The 20,391-nt window shown below is 37.6% G+C and overlaps 1 protein-coding gene across 4 annotated transcripts; it reads right to left on the reverse strand.

The window, feature by feature from the left end:
• Window positions 1-217: 217 nt before the first annotated feature.
• Window positions 218-18,490, reverse strand: LOC121265365. Of its 4 annotated transcripts, none has more exons than XM_041168973.1 (16): window positions 18,064-18,490; window positions 17,841-17,928; window positions 17,652-17,698; window positions 16,959-17,064; window positions 15,900-16,735; window positions 15,033-15,164; window positions 13,881-13,953; window positions 13,494-13,533; window positions 13,351-13,423; window positions 12,972-13,037; window positions 10,758-10,835; window positions 10,507-10,679; window positions 2,064-2,110; window positions 1,370-1,622; window positions 914-1,283; window positions 218-453 (listed from the first exon to the last, which is right to left on the reverse strand). In XM_041168973.1, exons 1-15 carry the CDS (start codon window positions 18,426-18,428, stop codon window positions 931-933), a joined length of 2,730 nt encoding a protein of 909 aa, XP_041024907.1. In that variant the 5' UTR covers window positions 18,429-18,490; the 3' UTR covers window positions 218-453; window positions 914-930. The 4 variants fall into 4 exon arrangements, 3 of the variants coding, with proteins under 3 accessions (XP_041024907.1, XP_041024906.1, XP_041024908.1); XM_041168972.1 differs by having other exon boundaries at window positions 17,841-17,967; XM_041168974.1 differs by having other exon boundaries at window positions 16,964-17,064; window positions 18,064-18,082.
• Between the last annotated feature and the right edge of the window lie 1,901 nt (window positions 18,491-20,391).

Genomic DNA, 20,391 nt, shown 5'->3' on the forward strand with positions numbered 1-20,391 from the left:
TCAACTTTAGAAGGTGCTTACAACTAACTCCACAACAACATCCGTAGATCATGGCAAAGCACTAACGCTCATTGTAAATTTTCTTGCCTGACCCTTTTTATCCGTTCTCGTCTATCAGCTGAATTATGATCGTAATTTATGAAGAGAAAAAAAATTCAAATAACATACCAAGCGAACAGCCTGTTTCCTCATCTTCAATTGGTGCAGGGAAATGCTCTTTCTAAATTATTATTTTATTTGTCTACCTTGATAATAAAACATTTAACGACAACAATAATAGTGGAGGAACACAACTTTCTCCACTCTGCTTGTGACAATACTTCCTACTAATTACAGTAACTAATACCTTAAAATGCACACTTATCGCTCGTCCACGCCACTTGAAAGAGCATGGAAGCAACCAACATGGTATAGAGTAGGGGAATTACATTACAGAGCCAGTTACGGACAGCTTTAGAGCATTGGCAATAGACTAGCCAAATGCAAATGCAAGTCCAAACTTTAGCTAGATGTAAAAAAAAGCCTCTACATTGGACTAGCCAATAGTCCAAAGCTTAAGACTTGATGAATAGTAAATCTTAAATCCTCTCCAAACATTGCTTGCTACTATTCACAATGGAAAGTAATATTTAATTATTTCATCACTTCCCTCTCTTTGAATGGTAAAACATGCATGACATGCACATTATTTCTACTAATTGATAGAGTAGACACATTATTTCTACAAAGCATGAAGATCTAAAAAATATATAAATTGTATTTCCAAAAAAAAAAATTTTAAAAAAAAAATATATATATATAATATTATATTATTATTTTAACTTTATAATAGCTAGTCCAATGTGGACTCACCTAGTCAAAAGTTGATATTATAGCTAAAAGTTAAGATTCTAGCCAAACTTTAGACTTGGCCAATGCCCGGGACCCATCTCATCTCTTCATGGTCAATTTCTTATCAACGTCTGACAAAACAATCTCCTGACAACGTACAACTCCAGCCGCTCCACCATAGCACAGCCATCTCTCACTACCCTTGTTCATGTTCCATCTCACCCTATGCACTGCTACAATTTTTGGAGGGAAAGCTTCAATTGCCCGAGCTTCCACTTTTACGTGTTCTTTCCGCTGCGTTTTTGGTGGCTCTTCATCTCTGCATACCAAGGCTTGGCCATCTGCTGGAATTTTCTCACTGCTACTCTTCTTTGGTCTCTTTTTGCTCTTGGGATGCCTCAAGGCTTCCACGGGTCCAGATTCTGTACTTGGGTCATCGCCATAACAAAGGGCTGCAACAAGATTGACAAATTGGTGGTAAATCTTAGCAGACAAAGAATTACAAAATGCACGTGGTACTGTAATTGCCAAAACTTACCTAAAGTCTGAGCATCTGTACTAGGACCGTTTGCCACCTTATCACTTGCTGTTTTCACTCGTGGCTCCAATGAAAACTCCCGCATGGATACTGGAGTGTCCCCACTTTTGTTAAGTGACTTCTTCAATGGGAAAGGGGAATTTGGTACTGGAGTATTGATTGTTATAGCCGATTCCTCTTCTGTCAGTGACCCACAGAGAAAATGTGGTGTCCGATTTCGTGAATGATCTTTGTCCACTGCTTTGGATGTAAGCTGATTATAAACATAGCACTCACATTTAGAGAAAGCTCATCAGCAGCTTAGAACTGCATCCAATTATTATATACCACATCACTCCAACTAAAAACAAATGTTGATTTGAATTATCAGATTGATCAGAGAAATTGTTGGGCCTTCTAACTTATTTTTACCAATACATTCCATGGATGTCTCAACACTTCATTACGAATGATAACCAAGAAAAATCAGTTGGCCTAAAATATAAAACAAATGTAACATCATGCTTATCACTGGGCACGAAAAATTATTTGTTGGCCACCTATCCTACAATGTCCAAACCAAATCTCATAAAAGGATGGTACTTAAAAGTGAAAAGATCTTTAAAAAATGGAATACAATTAAGCATATACGAAAGGAAAAAAAAATGGGATGAAAAATAGTAGCAAGTGAGATCTGTAATGGAACTAAACTCACCTGAAAACGGAGAACAGTACCATCTGCACTGCAATATGCCACCATACCTAAGATTAAAATAAAAACTTAACCATTGGTGGAAACTTGAGACCAGAAATTAGGTTCAACCAAGGCTCGAAAAAACGGTTCGATTCAGGCCGATTAAGCCGATTCAAATTGAATCAGTCAGAAACCAAACCAATTCTAGTTAACTTTTTGAATCATTCACTAAACCGCTTCAATTGACCGATTTATGCCGATTCTAGCCGATTTTAGACTGATTTGAGCCGATTCTAACTGATTCAAAACTGTATTTATTTTTATGTTGTCTAACAACTGAGATTTTTTTTTTTTTTTTAATTTCTTGTATAAAAATATGTAGAACTAAACATATATTAATTTCTTCATCAATGTATTCAATAAGAATCGCAGAAAAATTGAAAGATAAAACACGTTCTTTATTTTCTTTAGTTGGTGCGGGGATTCACCTCTTAAGGTTGTTTTCCCTAATCTCTTCAGGATTGCTAGAGATAAAGGGGCTGTAGTGGCTGATTCCTATCACTTTTCTAATAATATGATTTGTTGGATTGTGGAATTTACTAGAGATGTGCAGGATTGTGAAGTATGTGAAGTTTCAGAATTATTAGGAAGATTATATATTTTTTTTTATAAGTAAGAGAAACTTTATTGATGTATGAAATAGGCATGTACCAAGTACACAGGAAGTATACAATAGAACACCTAAATACATTCTAAGAGCGATGAACTAAGGATAAGAATTCATGAATATCATCCCCATTTAAAACAATAGCTGAAAACCAAAGCAATAAAGTATGTAGAAAAAAATTCTTTAGCTCCACCATTGTTCGTTCCTTGTCTTCAAAACAGCGCGCATTCCTTTCCGTCCAAATACACCACATGATACACAACGTAATCATTCTCCAAACTGCTGCCACTTGATGATTGTCCTGCAATTTTCTCCAACAACCCATCAAATCCACCACCCTCATAGGCATTACCCAAGCCACACCAACCCTTCGAAAAATCTCTTCCCACAACCCTCTTGCTACGTCACAATGTAGTAAAAGATGATCTACCGATTCTCCATTCTTTTTACACATGTAACACCAATCCAACACAACACATCCTTTCTTCCTCAAGTTGTCCGTGGTCAAGATCTTCCCAAGGGCGGCATTCCAAACAAAGAAAGCAACTCTAGAGGGCACTCTAGACTTCTAAATGTTCCTCCAACGGAATGAGGTGTAATCCTGTGTAATCAAGATTTTATAATACGCATTTACTGTGCATTTCTTGTGATCCTGAAACCTCCATTTCAAGTTATCATGTTGTGCCATAGTAGTCCCTAAGGAGTGTAGCAAGCTGAAAAAGTCTGAAACCATAGATAATTCCCAATCATGAATATCCCTATTAAACAGAATATTCCACTGATGCGAACCATGAGCAGATAACCGCACATCCGCCACTGAAGCCTCCTTATTAACTGCAATACGATATAAAGCCGGAAACACTCTTTCCAATGCATGATCTCCACACCACACATCCCGCCAAAAACTGATTCGGTTGCCCTCACTTGCGACAAAACAAATATGATTTACAAAACTTGTCCACCCCTTCCTAATAAACTTCCATAGCCCCACTCCATGCCTCCTCTCACTTCTTTGGAACACCAACCACCCCAAGCAACACCATATCTAGCATCTATAGTTTCTTTCCACAAAGATCCCCCTTCCAAATGATATCTCCAAAGCCATTTCCCCAATAACGCTTTATTAAAAACTCTCAAATTACAAACACCCAACCCCCCATTCACAACTGGGGCACATACTGTCTTCCAATTAACCAAATGAAATTTCTTCTCCTCCCCTATACCTCCCCATAAAAAAGCCTTCAAGAGTTTCTCAATCCCATTCACCACCCCTGCAGGCATAGGAAAGAGAGATATAAAATAAGTGGGAAGGTTAGTGAAGTTGCTCTTAATAAGAGTGAGATGACCCCCTTTCGATAAATACACAATTTTCCATCCAGCCAACATTTTCTCTATCTTCTCTACCACCCCATCCCATATTGCTCTACTCTTGAAAGTTGCACCTAGCGGAAGGCCCAAATATTTCATTGGAAAAGAGGACACACTGCAATCCAGAAGACTTGTTACACTGCGTTTAGGAACCACACCCACCGAAACCATCTCAGACTTGCCAAGGTTCACCTTAAGCCCTGACACTGCTTCAAAACAAAGTAATAAAGCACGTAAAGTTTGGACCTGACTCCTATCCGCTTCACAAAAAAACAGTGTCATCTGCGAAAAAGAGATGTGAAATGATACAAGGGCTACCAGAGCCATTTCCCACCTAAAAACCAGATAAAAGAACCCCATCCACAGTAGCCTACACCATCCTACTCAACGCCTCCATAACTATGACAAAAAGAAGAGGAGATAACGGATCACCCTGTCGCAAACCCCTCGAGCTATCAAAAAAACCAGCAGGAGTGCCATTAACTGGCACTGAAAAACGGGCTGTTGATATACAATGGCGCATCCAAGAAATCCACCTATCTCCAAAACTACACCTCTTAAGCAAATACAAAAAGAATTCCTAGTTCACATGATCATAATCCTTCTCTATGTCTACCTTGCAAAGAATACCTGGACTTCCCTCCCGCAATCTAGCATATAAACTCTCATTTTCAATGAGCACCGAATCAAGTATATGTCTCCCTCGAATAAAAGCATTCTGAGGCTTGGAAATAATATTTTATAACACTGGACTAAGCCGATTAGCAAGAACTTTTGAAATAATCTTATAGACACTGCTAACCAAACTTATTGGATGAAAATCCTCAATACTCGAAGCCCCATGTTTCTTGGGAATGAGCGCAATAAAAGTCGCATTAAGTGATTTTTCAAACTTTTGAAAAGCGTGAAATTCACTGAACACCCGCAAGACATAACCTTTCACCACATCCCAACAAGTTTGAAAGAAACCCATTGAGAAACCATCCGAACCCGGCGCTTTGAAGTTAGTCATACCAGAGATGACCTTGAAAATCTCATCTTCAACAAAAGGTCTCTCCAAGACACACAAGTTGCGGATCAATTGCCTCAAACGGCAAGTCATCAAGCTTCGGCCTCCAAGTTACCGATTCGGTAAGAAGAGACTCATAATAATGTGCAATATGACTTTCTAGTTCAGCGGGAGAGGATAGCACCTGAGTACCTGAATGTAGCGACTCGATCGCATTATTACGTCGATGAGAATTAGCCATTTTGTGAAAGAACTTCGTACACCTATCACCCTCTTTCAACCAAAGGGCTCTGGATTTTTGGCGCCATGATGTCTCCTCTGACAACAAAACCCTTTCCAACTCTGCCACAACCGTGGCTTTCCTCAATAACTCCTCCTCAGAGGCCCCTCCCAATAATTCCTTACCCTCTAACTCCTGCAATTCCTCCAACAAAGTGAACTTTTGATTGTCAGTGTGACCAAAAGCTTCCAAGTTCCACTTCTTCAGATCTTGTTTTAGAGCCTTCAGCTTACCTGCAAGAATCAAACTTCGAGTGCCACTAAACTGGTACAATGCCCACCAAGTACTCACCATCTTTACAAACCCGTTCACTTTAAGCCACATATTCTCAAACTTGAAATACCGGCAACCCCCGCGAATGCCCCCACAATCTAAGAGAATGGAAAAATGGTCTGAACTGACTCGAGCTAACCTTTTCTGACTTACTTCTGGATAGTGGGCTTCCCATAACGGCGAGACAAGGAATCTATCCAATTTTGACCAAGCACGGCCGTTAGACCATGTGTACTCACCACCCACCAAGGGAAGGTCCATAAGGTCTAAATCAAAGATGAACTCAGAGAATTCCGCCATGGCCAGAGTATGCCGATGATGCCCCGATCGTTCACTAGAAAAATGAGTAATGTTAAAATTACCCCCATACACCACAGCACATCCCATAAAGAGTGTATTCCCGCCAACTCCTCCCACAACCGTCGCCTATCTCTATCAATGTTGGGACCATAGGACCCTGCAAAAGCCCAATCCCACCCATCACTCACATTTTTTAATAACACCGAAACTGAAAACTCATCAACACACTCCTCAATCGCCTCAACCACCCTTTTATCCCACATTAATAACACTCCACCTGATGCTCCCTGAGAGGCCAAATAGGACCAACCCACATACGAACATCCCCAAATACTACGCACAAATCTTCTATCAATAAAACCCAATTTCGTCTCTTGCAAACATATCACATCACCCTTCCACGACCTCAATAAAGCTTTGATACGAAGACGTTTATTGCTATCATTGAGACCCCGTACATTCCTTGAAACAATCTTAGGCTTCATTAAAACTTAACTTTCCCTCCCTTTCGGTCTAACCCTTCTGCTACTCCCATCCTAAACATCATAATTGATGGAGCATGTTAAACGTTTAAGTTCCCTGTCTTGTTTTGTAGCTGATTTCGAACGACTAGCTTCAATAGCCACAAGAAGGGCCATAAATTGTTCCTCATAACCTCCGAAAGAGACCCCAAAAATATTTTGTAACTCCTCTACCTTTTTAAAAATCCAATTCAACGAACAACTCCCATACTCAGAACTGGGAAGGAGTGTACACAGAGAAGTAAGAGCCCCTTCCTCCCCAACACTGTTATTGGGAATCAAAATCAGATCCGAAACACCCAAATTATTTGTTTCACCACTTGAAACCATATTATTAAGAGGAATGTCATCCCCAGAAAATACCCCACCAAGAATACTCAACTCCATTAGTGGGGAACCACATGGATAATCAGACTGCACCAGCACAACCTCACCCGAAATGAAATCCCACTTTCCCGCGAAACAGACTGCTCCTGCACAGCCTCAGAGCCTTCGACCACCATGCACGGCTCAGAATGCCCATTCTCCACCAACATCCCTAGTGACGAGGACGCGGAAGCAATTCTCGAACTCTCTAGCACTATCGACTCCACCAAAATCTCCCCCTCCTCTAAATCGTCCCCTCGGAGCACCTTTACCGGCTCACCAGGGTGGTCGACGGAGGTCATCGGCAATTTCTGTGCCGATAGGGTTGTTGGTAATGTGCTTATCGGCACCACAAGAGCATGTCACAGTCCTTGGTCCGATATCTCGGACCTGAAATCCTTCCCCGACCCATCTGTTGCCATTGCCCTCCAGGCCTTCTTAGGGCTTGAGGCTTGACCCATACCATGGCCCAACGCACGACCCGTAGAACAAGGCCAACTCTTACGGCCCACAATATCCTTCAGCTCAGCCTTGCCCTTAACGCATCGTTTTAAATAACTGATTTCATCTAACACGATTCCCACTTTCTCCTCCAAGCCAACTAACATCCTCGACACTTTCCTCATTTAACCCCAACGGTTTGCTGTCTTCTCCACCATACCTCTGCACATCCTCAGAACTGATTGTGCCTGGCACCACGACTCTCACAGCACGAGGCGGTACCTTCTTTAGCACCTCACTGTACGACCTTGCTCCTCCTGCCCACGACGATGGAGCACCTCCCTCTCCTCTGTTCTTCTTTGCAAAAACTGTCTGGGGTGTGTTCGAAACATAGGGTGAACAAATCTCCATTAAAGTATCTCCAAAGTTCCTCCACCCCTCCCCCTTCCTCCCTTCCAGAATCACAAGCAAACCTCTCCTCTTATTGTGACCAAATTCTGAGAGGGAGATTAAACTGCCATTGAGATTACGTCCTTCCTCACTATTAACACAGTGTCTCCTTTTCTACGAGTTCGCAAAAACTCATGAGGACCCAGTGTTACTGCACATTCCTTCACCACAGAACCCAGCCAACCCAGAGTTTCCCAATCCACTGAAATATATTTCACTACACGAGGACTACGTTCTATAATCCTCCACCACCTTGCGTTCTCCTTTCTGAACTCAAAAAGCTTTTGGTCAATGAACAACTCATTACACAACCCCATCTAAACCAACCTACAAACAATACCACCCTAATGTTTCAGTGCACTAATCCCCTCAAGAAGGAAAAGCCATTAACGAATCACTGCCAACAGTAAGGAAAAAACCACAACAAAACTGAAACTGTTTAGGAAGATTATATGAGATGAAGCATGATCAGAACAGGGAGAACAGTTTGCTGTGGGTGCCAACAGTTAATTCCAGATTTTCTGTGAGTTATTTTTACAAGGCATTAACCAGTCATGGGGTCAAAGATTATCCGTGTAAATGTATTTGGAGAGCCAAGGTGCCTAGTAAGGTTGCTTTCTTCTGCTGGCTAGTGTCTCTTGGGAAAATACTAACCATTGACAACTTGAGGAAGAGAGGTTTTCAGGTGGCTGAATGGTGTTTTATGTGTAAGAAGGATGGTGAATCTATTGATCATCTTTTCCTTCATTGTGAGGTGGCGACATGGTTGTGGAATTAGATTTTTGCAAAGGTTGGCATTTTCTGGGTGATGTCCATGCATGTGGTGGATTTCTTTTGCATGCTGGCCAGGTATTGAGGGGAGAAGTAACAACACTGTTGTGATGAAGATGATCCCCCTGTGCTTACTTTGGTGTTTACGGTTAGAAAGGAACAGGAGGTTTTTTGATAATTGTGAACGTTCTATAGGGGAACTTAGGGAGTTTTTCCTTAGTGCTTTAAGCTTTTGGGGGAAGAATCTTGTAAGGAACGAGAATGATTGTAATGTTTTGCTTTAGTTGTTTTCTGCTTTAGCTTGTAAGTAGGTGTTCTCATTTGTATACATCCTGTATACCTGAGCTATGCCTACTTACTTGGAATAAAATTTCTCTTATTAACTATAAAAAAAAAAAATCTTTAGTTGAACAAAAAAATTACGAGATGTATTTTGTATTAAATTTGTGGTTGTGCATAAAATACTACATTTTCCATGTACTTATAACTTAATGGTGTTATATTCTTCGCATATGAGACAAAAAAATGTCGACAATTGAGGTGAAATACATAAATTACATGTTTATTAAAACTATTTGGATTCATATAATATTTTTATTGAAACTAATCAATGAATTTATACTTTATACTCTTTTATACACGATACTAAGTGCTTGAATTGCATTATATATGATTTTTAATACTTTTTATCAAAATTGAAATAACCGATTCAAAATTGTTATTAATCGCCCGATTCAATTTGTTGAATCGCTCGATTTATAGAATCAATCCTAACTAATTCCGAACCTGATTCCGATTTTTTGAGCCTTGATTTCAATTGAACTAGTTCAAAGTTGTATGCATAACTAGATTATATTGTAAAATCCTATCCCATTGATCAAAGAAATTTTAATTTTTACATTAATACACTAAGGCATGGCTAAGACCTTGGTACCAGAATAACTTTACCACTGATCAAAGGAGTTTTGTGCCAATGATCCATTATTATTCCCAAACCTGAATAACTTTGCCAAAAGGGGAACCATGTGGAAATATGCATAAGCCATTAAACATGAAAAATAAGAATTTATATATTTTATAGTTTCAATCAACTGATGAATAATGTTAGGGACACACTCAATACGGTGTAGAACCCGAGAAATACTAGAAATGACGTCTTGGATCTAAAATCTAATATTTATATTGTTTGTAGACTCCGATCATACTACATTACCTTTAAGGGAAGTACTAGGTCTATACAAATACCTTACATAAAGTTTACAAACTGATGTGGCTTACACTGTGTTTGAATGTTGAGCTGAGCTTAGCTGAACTCAGTTCTTTATGAATAGTAGTGAGTTGAGTAGTGGAGGGAGTTATATGGGGTCTATCTAAACTGAGTTTAAAGTGTGTTTGGATGTTAACATGAGTTTAGTACTTTTTATGGGAAGTTAAAAAAAGTTGTAGGTCCCACGTATAAATGTGTTAAGTTAAAAAAGGTTGTGGGTCCCACGTATAAAGAGGTTTTGAGTTGAGATGAGTTTAGTAATTTGAGAGTTGAGTGTTTGGATGTTAGACTCAACTCAAAATTAGACTGAACTCAGCTAAGTCTTGCAACCAAACGCAGCCTTAATGTGATGTCATATTATAAAGCGCTTTTTATAGTAAAGTAAATTTGACATATCACATCAAACTATGTCAGTTTGTAAACTTGTTCGTGTAAAACTTTTGTTTAGATCAAGCATTACTCTACTTTTAAATTTTTGACAACATTTTTTTTTTAATACCAAATGCATGCATAAATTAAAGATGCCACAAAAAATTAGCAACCCTGGAAAATGAAAACAGATCCAGGATATCATTCGGAATATTGGAAAGGAAAGGCTGATTTAGTTTTGTTTTGAGCATGAAATCTTGGTTTCCAATCTATTCCCATAACTGTATTTTAGACACTGATAAAAGCAACTAAGTGCACTTTTCCTGTGAACTGAAACATAGTCACTAAATACAAAAAACACATGAAAGTGTATGAGAGATACCTGTTAGTCTTGACACTTGAACACTCCAGATAGCAAATGATGAACAGTAATAACTGTGCAATCCTTGTTGTTTCGTCCCACCAAAGGGCTTTCCAGTGACAGGAACATCATATGCTGCCTTAAGCAAGCTGAGGGTTCTCATTGTTCCGTCATCGAAGGATAGAATAACACATCTAAGAAAGGAAGAATGAATGTGAAAAGTAACAGGCGGGGGGGGTAACCTTATTCCTATTGCCTTAACTATACACTACCTTGGATCTGGTAGCCAATCCAGACTATATATGATCCTTGGCACAGGGTGGAGGTCCCACAAAGGTCGGAATGGATCCCTGCAGAAAATTTCAGTATGGCATGCAATTATACCAATAATATATATATATATTTTTTTTAAAAGTAAACAAATTTTATTGATCAAAGAATAGGCAGAGCCATATACAGAGTTCTAAACAGTAAATTTTTTATACCAATAATATTGATCATGATTATTTATCTCTCCATGCTACACATACATGTTGAGATACCCCATCCTTTGATGCTTCTACTGAACAAACTCACAATCTTAGCACCTCTTCTTAAAGTCATCTCACACACAATACATGAAAAAATATACCATAAATGAAATTTACACAGCCAGAACTAAATGGAAGTTGAGAAAAAAAAAATTTAACATCCAAATTTTTTTTTTATACGTAATAATTTTATTCAAAGAAATAGGTATAAACCCAAGTACACAGGACGTATACAAAGGAAATACCTACAACTTCCAGAAACAAAAAGAAAACTAACACCATAAAGCTAAAACAGATGCAGAAAATTATCCGCCATTACAAAAGATTTAGCCCAAGAACTCAAAGTACTCAAGAAAAAAACCTTAAGATCTCCCAAAGAACATTCTCTATCATCAAAGCATCTCACATTTCTTTCAAGCCAAATGCACCACATAAGACAAGGAGGAATCATTTTCCAAACACTCGCCACCTTCTTACAGCCCTTCACACCCTTCCAACCTACCAATAAATCCACCACTTCCCTGGGCATTACCCAATGTAATCCTGTCCAACTCAAAAGCTCGTTCCACAAGAATCTTGTCACTTCTCAGTGAAGGAAAATGTGATTTACAGATTCTCCATCCCTTTTGCACAAAACACACCAATCAGCAATAAACAAACCTCTCCTTCTAAGATTATCAGTAGTCAATACTTTGCCCAAAGTAGCCACCCAACAGAAAAATGCAACCTTAGAAGGAACTTTCACTTTCCAAATACTTTTCCAAGGGAATACACAACTATTATGGCTTGACAAAATTCTGTAATAAGATGAAACTGAAAACTTAGCATTTCCAGCAGGAATCCACACCATGCGATCCTCTCTATCTCGCACCAGTTTTGAGCGGTAAAGTTTAACAAGCAGAGCCTTGACTTCATCCACTTCCCAGTCATTAACATCCCTTTTAAAAATAACATTCCATTCAACCTTATTGTTACTACTGCAATACAAATCACAAACAGCTGCATTTTGATCCCTTGCAATTCTGAGAAGGACGGGAAATTCCAGCTTAAGAGCAGTATCCCCACAACACAGATCACACCAAAGAGTATCCTCTTTCCATCTCCCATCTTCAATCTGAAATTATTGGAGAAGGAATCCCAACCTTTTCTAATAAATTTCCACAAACTAACCCCGTAAGCTCCACTAGATGCTTTAGAACACCAACCTCCCCACAAACTTCCATATTTCACATCTATCACATTTTTCCATAGAGCTTTACTCTCCAATTGATATCTCCAATATATCCAATTTTTAAGTTGAAATGAGGTGTTAATACCGAAAAACAGATAAAGATTGGAAAAAATCATCTTTAGAGTAATCACAATCTCCAGTAAGGAGGCTATAATGAGCAAATTTAACTCAAAGAGCCAAGCTTCGTAACTGCTTAGAACTTTGAACCTTGAAGTGAAAGTTGAGGTAATTTTTGGCAAACCATCGAGGTACAGAACCAAAAGCATCAATCCTAAAATAAAATATAACCAAATTTTGAATAGATTTTGAATTACATACAGATTGTCTAAACTATACTGTCCTGTTTTATGTTTAGGTACAACCTCAACTTTTGTCAGTTGGAGAACTAGTGAACTATCATCTCTCTCTCGGGTAAGTCAAGTTTCATTTCTCAGTATGCTGCAATGGGGCTTTTTACAGACTGGACAGAGACCAGACAAGTATACCATGATTAACCTATAAAAATTGTGAAGTTCTCTTTAGTCAGATGTTCTACCATTCCCAAGCATTTTTTTATGAGTAACATTCATGAGCAATTATTGAGATAAATCAAATCCCAAACATCTTTTAGTTCAGAAGAAAGTAAATGTTTGCGCAAGAAAACCATCAAATTTTTAAATCAGTGAAAGCATCTTGATGAGAATCTAAACAAAAATACTGCAAACAAAAGATGCTATCATACTTACCGTAAGTCCCAAAACTTTAGGCCTCCATGTCCAGCAGTAAGTATAACATTTGCACTCTCTGGATCACTGATAATCATAACAGTAAGATACATTTTCTTCATCAAGCAAAACAACAGTAACATTTAGACTAACATCAAACCAATGAATGTATAGTTATTCCTTTCGCTCCAAAATAGCACCACCATCAACATTGAACATTTGCACAAAAGAGAATAACAAGGTCTCTTTTTTTTTTTTTTTTTACATGGTTGATGGTTTTGCAGCGGGTTTGACTCAACATTATGAATTTCAAATTTATATTTACAAGTAAGAGAATAATAAGGTTGATTATTTTAAAATGACAATAATTTATGAATACCAATCTTCTGGTACCACTTACCTTTCAACTGGAGCCCAGGCGAGTGCTCTTATAGGAACTGTGTCTGCACTGAAGCAAAGCAATGGCCTCGTATCTGCAGAGCAACAAGGGGTGAATGGAGTTTACTGAAGTGATGTATATTGCATTTAGATATTTCCCATTACCTTTAGATGAATTGCTTGCAGAAAACTTCCATAAAGCAACCTGAACGTATGTTAAACTTCTTTAGTTCTGATACCACAAATGAATTCAATGTCAAAAGTAGCAGGATCTTGCAAACTAGACAGTGAATGAAATGAAGCTGAAAAACCTAGCATTAATTTAGTCAACAGTGATAAATGAGAACCATACTAAACTAAAAATGTCTGAAGTACAAATCCTAACACGCGCGCGCACGCGCACACACATATACATAGAAAGCCTTATTAAGCAAGAACATGATAATAAGTATTTCCCCATTTTATGGAGGAGGTAATTTGAGGCAAAGCAGAAAAAAATACAGCACATTAATAATAAAAGGCAAAACAAAAAAAAAAAAAGGAAAATATTACTGTTCCATCATGGCATCCAGCAAGAATGAGATCATGAGGGGGTGAAGCCGACCACTCCACTGTCAGAGGGATGCTACATTACAGATAAGGATGGAGTACATGTTAGCCTTCAATAAGACAAAATAAACCATATAATGAGGTCAGCAAAGAGCATTCTGTAGCAAATAGTTATAGGGACTCATCAAAATCCACATTAGTTAAATTTTTTTGATAAGGTTGTATAAAATCCCCACTAGTTAAATATTTCCAGCTAAATTCTAAGCCATCCATAATTACAGGTGGAGACGATGATCCCTAGCAAAATCTCTTGAGAAAAGCTTGTTGAAAGTCAAGCATCTCAGTCTGCATTCAATACTATACAGAAGATCTTATGTTTGGGAAGATCTGAAATCTATCAATTAAACAATCAGCAAAAGCAGAGCCAGTATATAACATACAAAATAGCCACTACATGCTAAAGGGGGCAGGCGTTAGCATACTTGTTGGACAGGTCAGATTTCTAGATGTAAAATAAAGAGACAAGTGTGTGCATGTTCTTCAACTCCCTTATTCTTCTTTTTTCCTTTCACCCTAATGGCTGCAGCTGTAAGGAACATGTCCTACAGCTGCAATGCTGAAGATGTGTCTTGTACCAATACTGGTGTTATACCATGCCAAACAGAACACTAAAAGGTGAAACATTATTTATATTGAGGCAGAGATACTGCAAACAGCTGTGCCTCTCATACAAAAAAGTTGAACTTCAAGCAATCACATATTCATAGTTATGCATGGTTGATAGAAACTAAGTTCTAAGCAATCTGGTATTAAGTTTCTGACGAACACATAAGTAGAAAGAAAAGGCTACCTTTCAATTCACGCAAGCTACAATAGATAATCAAAATTTTAAATCTTTTACTTAAGAACATGACTAGCAGTGGAGACTATGGGAGGAAGTATATTTTTAAATTCTTTTGGACAGCCCTTACCATGTTTTTGAAAATCATAACCAGCAACTGCAACAAGCTATGGACCTCTTATCACAATATAGCGAACTGTTTTGTAACCACAAATATATCCACTAGTAAAGCCTGATCTTTATGGCAAAGAGAACACTTTGTTTGTTCCAGTGAACTTCCAAATTATTTATGAATAAAGGAGAAATGGCACTACCTCTGTGTGCCGCCACCTTTCAACATTGAGCATCTGAATACAGGATCCAATTTCACAAAACGAGGATCAGTGCCCTCTGGATGGTCTGAAGAATATATAACTTTCACGGTACGAGGAAGAGGGACATCCCACCTGGATCGATACATGTGAAGTTGGCATAACAAGATTCCACTTACATTTGAAAAAACAAAACCAACGCAATTAATGCAGGAAAAATGATGTGATATGTGGACAGGAATCAGATAATGGATACTGCTCAATATGAAATTTATAAGTTAAATTGTTCTAATACACCAATTTTATCATGTAATGTAGTTTAATATCCAAGTTTAATACCCAACTTGTCTCTTTTACTGGTTGACATCTTCTGATTGAAAACTTGGAATGTGTATGTCTGTGAGCATGTGTGCATACAAATTTTTAAAATGTAAATATGATGGTCAATGCTAATATATGCATCCTTCATCCCCATTTCTGAAATGTTAATATGATGGTCAACGCTAAGATATGCATCTAATTTATTATCCCAACATATTAACAAAGATCATCAATTAAATGTTGATTATGAATGTTCCCTTAATAGAACAAAAAAGAAGAAATAGAAAATCCCTATATGAAGAGGCTTGATAGATACAGACGAGAAGTGAAGAAAGAAGTCTCTCGAGCTTTAGTTATCAGGAGTTTCTTGATCTCTTCTCTTTCTCTAACTAGGTGTCTTCAATCCCCCCCCCCCCCCCCGGTACTCAGATTCTTATCCTTATTTCTCACCGTTAAGTAAAGCTTATCTACCTTATCCAAAAGAAAAACATGTGGAGAAAGAATATTTAAAAGAACAAGAAGAAGAGACTACTGAAGTAGATGTCTTACACTTCCAGAGATCCATTCCCCAACAAGACAGCAAGATAACCCATCTTAATAGAATCGCATGCATCGGAAGGCCGCCATTTGGCATCCCATGCAACCTTCCCATTGTGAGCTAGGCAAAATACAACTCTTGGCAAAGCAACATCATTTGGAATCAAGCAATCAGCAGAGCTAATTTCCAAGGAATCATTGTGTGAGAAATTAACATTTGCTGCAGGTTCCGCTTGTATTTGATTCACAACAGAAGATCCCATGTCTTCAATTAGTTCCAACAACAGTGGACTTGTATCATCACTGCAACTCCGTGTCCTTTTCTTATTTTTCAATCTTCTGCACTTCAGAGGAGTTTCAAGTGTTGGGTTACACTTAGATGCAGCTTGCTTGTAACTTTTTTGTTTTTTTCCGCTGTCTTCTTGTATAGCATGTTCTTGAGTGTCCCCAAGAACCCCATCTATGGCAAGAAAATCTGACGAATCTTCTGGGAATTGAACAGCAAGGGCTTGAACACACTGCTCACTGCAATCCAAATTATCAGGAGATTTTTCTATCAAATTCTTTCTAGGTCTTCCTCTGGGCCTCTTTTGAGTTGTTATCGCCACATTGTCTTCTTCTGGCTTCTTTCTAGGTCTTCCTCTGGGCCTCTTTGATACAGTCGATTTGTCCTTCATGTCCCTACTATTTTTAGGCCCCCGTTTTGGCTTTTCTGCTGGAGGTGGCACCTCATCCTCATTCATGCTGACATTTAGGAGACCCCATATCTGAACGACACCTCTACCGGTAAGAGGGGCGCCTATCTTGTGATATGAAGATCTAGGAGGATGAGTAGCAACAGCTACAAACTAGAAAGCAAGAAAAAAAAATAAAGCAGTCATATAAAACTGATTTAACGTCAATAACCCATTAAATTGTCACAAATGTTCTACAAACAAGCACAGAAGTGCAACCCCCAAAGAATTCTTCATATACATAAATATGTGTATATATATAAGTAACCCCCAAAAATCAACATAAATATAACATTTACACAAACACAAAAGGAAAAGAAGAAAATAATACAAGTACCTCACATTTGATAGGACACTCGGGGCTTTCATGAACTCTAGGACACCAATCCAAAGCCCAAACATGCCCTCCAACATGAATAACAAAGTCTTTGCTGCAGCCAGATCTGATGAGAGACATTTTGCAAATAGACATATCAATGCTTGATTATATGGTCACTGTAGATAACAGTATGGCATCGCACCAGCAAGTAAAGAACTTCTTTTAGATATAAAAATTGCAAAAATGCCAGAAAACCAACAATAACATTATCAGCTAAAACATAAGAAAAGTTAGAAGTCCCATCATTCTACTTCGTTAGATTTTGTGAAATAAAATGTCCTTAGATTACCGTACTCAATAGCAATTAGCACTTAACACAGATGAAAGAACGAGGTATTGTCACAAAAGATACTCTTTCAACTTACTACAGGAAATCAAAACCCAAAGTTTTATGTATATAAGAAAAGTAACCAATCCAACTACAACTACAATTGAGAAAGCCCCATAACAGTGTGAAACACTAATGCATGATGAAGGAAAGAAACAAGCATCAAGCAAAAGCAACATAATATCAAGGACCATCATACAAAATCTATTGAATACGTAGTAAATTAGTTACACGTGTGTATTAAAATTATTAAAATAGGGGGATATTCATGTGCTTATAATTGTAAAATCGATATTGTCCCGAGCCAAGTCCCATGAAAGTACCCGGATGATTCCGCATGTGTAGCAGCACCCCCAGAAGGTTCCTCATTCTACAAAGTATGCAAGTCAAAAGATCATATGAATTGCCAATGTTCAATTAACAACTCCTACAATTCCAATTCCAACTAAATTCACGAATATTAGTAGAAATTTGTATTACAAGAAAAGAAAAAGGAACTTGTTTTAATGTACCTTAGGAACAGCTGCAGAAGATAGTTGAGGCAACTCTATTCCGCTAACAACATCTTTCCTTTCAATGCTTCCTACTGCAGAAGCGAACCTGACGATTTTTGGTTCGTAATTAAAATACTTCCATTCTCTGCAGAGATGCAATTCTAATTGACATGTGAACATCTATAGGCACTTGTATATGGATAAAGATACATCATGTAGCCATGACTACAAGTTTTTTTACCTTAAGAAAGTGATTGAGGAGGACAGTTGCTGAATTTCTTGTTCTTCAAGAGCACCGTCTTTAAGCTCTCCACAGAGCTGAGAAATCGCGTCGATGGCCCTGAAGTGATTCTCCGCCGAATTATCGAACTTCAAAACCGTAACCTTAGGGGCATCGCAGCAATCCTCTGCGGAGCCCGTAGGATACTGTGCTGCGGAGTCCACTACAGCGGGACCGCCCTTCTTCTTATTTGCTTTTACTCCGGTTGTCGTTCTCATCCTCGGCGAAGAAACCCCCGTTTTATTCTTATTCTTCTTCTTCTTCTTCTTCACGCCCAATAGCTCCGCAATTGGAGGTTCCTCTTGGTCCTCGTTTGGTTGATCCATTTATTTTTCTTGCGTTTCTGTTTTCTACTTCTCGGGAACTTTTGTTTGGGGCAATGAATAGGGGTGTAACTGATCCGGTCCGGTCCGATTTTAGACAAAATTTAGGACCGAACCGGTATGTACCGGTTTTGAATTTTCAAAGACCGATTACGCACCGGTTACCCCCCTAAACCGGTACTTCCGGTTTTACCGGTTCCGGTCCGGTTTTAATCATCTACCATAAAAAAATTCTGCCATAAAAAAACTGCTCCCATGTAAGAAATCTGCTGCCATAAAAACAAAATAACTGCTATAGAAAAATCTGCTATAAAAATATAAAATCTGATTAAAAAAAAATTTAACAAAAAAAAAAACCCTAAATCAGAAGCTCATTAAAGTTTTTACAATATGCAGTTATGCACATATTGATGCTAGTTCACAAAAAATACACCAAAAAAAAAAAAAAAAGAAGGATCAACCAAAACTGACTTTTTTTACAAGTGTTCAATGGACACCAAATAAATTGATATAAAGGAATCTCAAGTACATGAATTGCAACAACAAGCCAAAAGGGCAAGTAGCCTGCCTCTCGTTACATAGCACAAGAGAAAAAGCTTATGGGCTCCCTATATCAATACACACAGAATAAAGATTAATAGAGAGAAAATTCATCAATGCAATAGCAGAAAATTCAAATAGAGAATACACACAATGCAAGAAAGATCATAAAGAATACACACAAAATGAATACACTTTTTTTTTTTGATAAATAACACAAAATGAATACACTTAGAATACACACATAAAGAAATTCAAATAGAGAATACACACAATGCAAGAAAACATTGTAATGATTCAAGAAAACACAGAACACACAAGAAACCAAACCAGTAGAATCACTGATTGACATCCATGAAACCCAAAAAAATTTATCAGGTTCAAATCTACTAACAGATATATATGAACAAACAAACAAAATTACCCATAAAAACAAAAAGGAAAGAAATCAAGCTATTTTCAGCTGGATGGGGAACTATACATGTTCATCCTCGATGGGGAGCTATACAACATATATAAACCCTAAATCCTAAAATATAAAATATAAAATTATACCTTCCACAATTATAAAATACAGATTCAGCTTGATGGGGAGCTATAAAAAAAAAAAAAACTAAAAAATATAAACCCTAATCAGATTTCGAAATCTGTAAAAAACCCTAAATCTCAAATCTATAAATTCGATAAAAACCCTAAATGAAATGAATCAATTAGCAATGAATTGAAACATTGTAATGATTCATGAAGTAAATGTAAGATTTTGAAAATTAAAAAGCATATATATGTTCACATACCGATTAGCTCGCCGAGAGAGGGGAAAACAATATCTGTGATTCAGTAGCCTCGGGAACAACTGGAAGCGGAGGAGAACAGAACGGACCAACAGTGTCGACGGCGAGGCGCTGTTGACGGCGTGAGAGAGAGGCTGAGCGTGAGAGACGGCTGCGGGGACTCGGACTCGAGAGGCAGAGCAGAGATGGTCGAGAGGGGAAACGGGAAGGGGGTGGCGTAATATACCCCATTAAACGACGCCGTTTTGCCTTTGGGACTAAAATTTAGTCTATATGCATAATATAATATATATACTATAACTATATATAGTATATATATAATTAATATATATATTAATTATATATAATATATATAGTGATATTAATATATAGTATATATCTATATATTATAGTATATATCTATATATTATACTATTATAGTGATACTATCATAATAATACTATATACTATACTAATGCTAATACTATATATAGTTATATATATTTTGCTATAGTGATTTAACCTATTAAAAAAATTATAATGATTTATATATAGTGATATTAATATATAGTATATATCTATATATTATAGTATATATCTATATTATCTATATATTATACTATTATAGTGATACTATCATAATAATACTATATACT

Source organism: Juglans microcarpa x Juglans regia, chromosome 5D (assembly GCF_004785595.1).
Source record: "Juglans microcarpa x Juglans regia isolate MS1-56 chromosome 5D, Jm3101_v1.0, whole genome shotgun sequence".
Classification (NCBI taxonomy): Eukaryota; Viridiplantae; Streptophyta; class Magnoliopsida; order Fagales; family Juglandaceae; genus Juglans; species Juglans microcarpa x Juglans regia.

Bases quoted from the DNA above. Each gene is read 5' to 3' on its own strand.
- LOC121265365 (XM_041168972.1), bottom strand. From the start codon at position 18,428: ATGGATCAACCAAACGAGGACCAAGAGGAACCTCCAATTGCGGAGCTA. The intron at 15,165-15,899 runs GTAAGACATCTA...GTATCGATCCAG, and splicing joins GGGAATGGATCTCTGGAAGT to GTGGGATGTCCCTCTTCCTC. The intron at 13,954-15,032 runs GTAGTGCCATTT...TCTGTAATGTAG, and splicing joins AAAGGTGGCGGCACACAGAG to CATCCCTCTGACAGTGGAGT.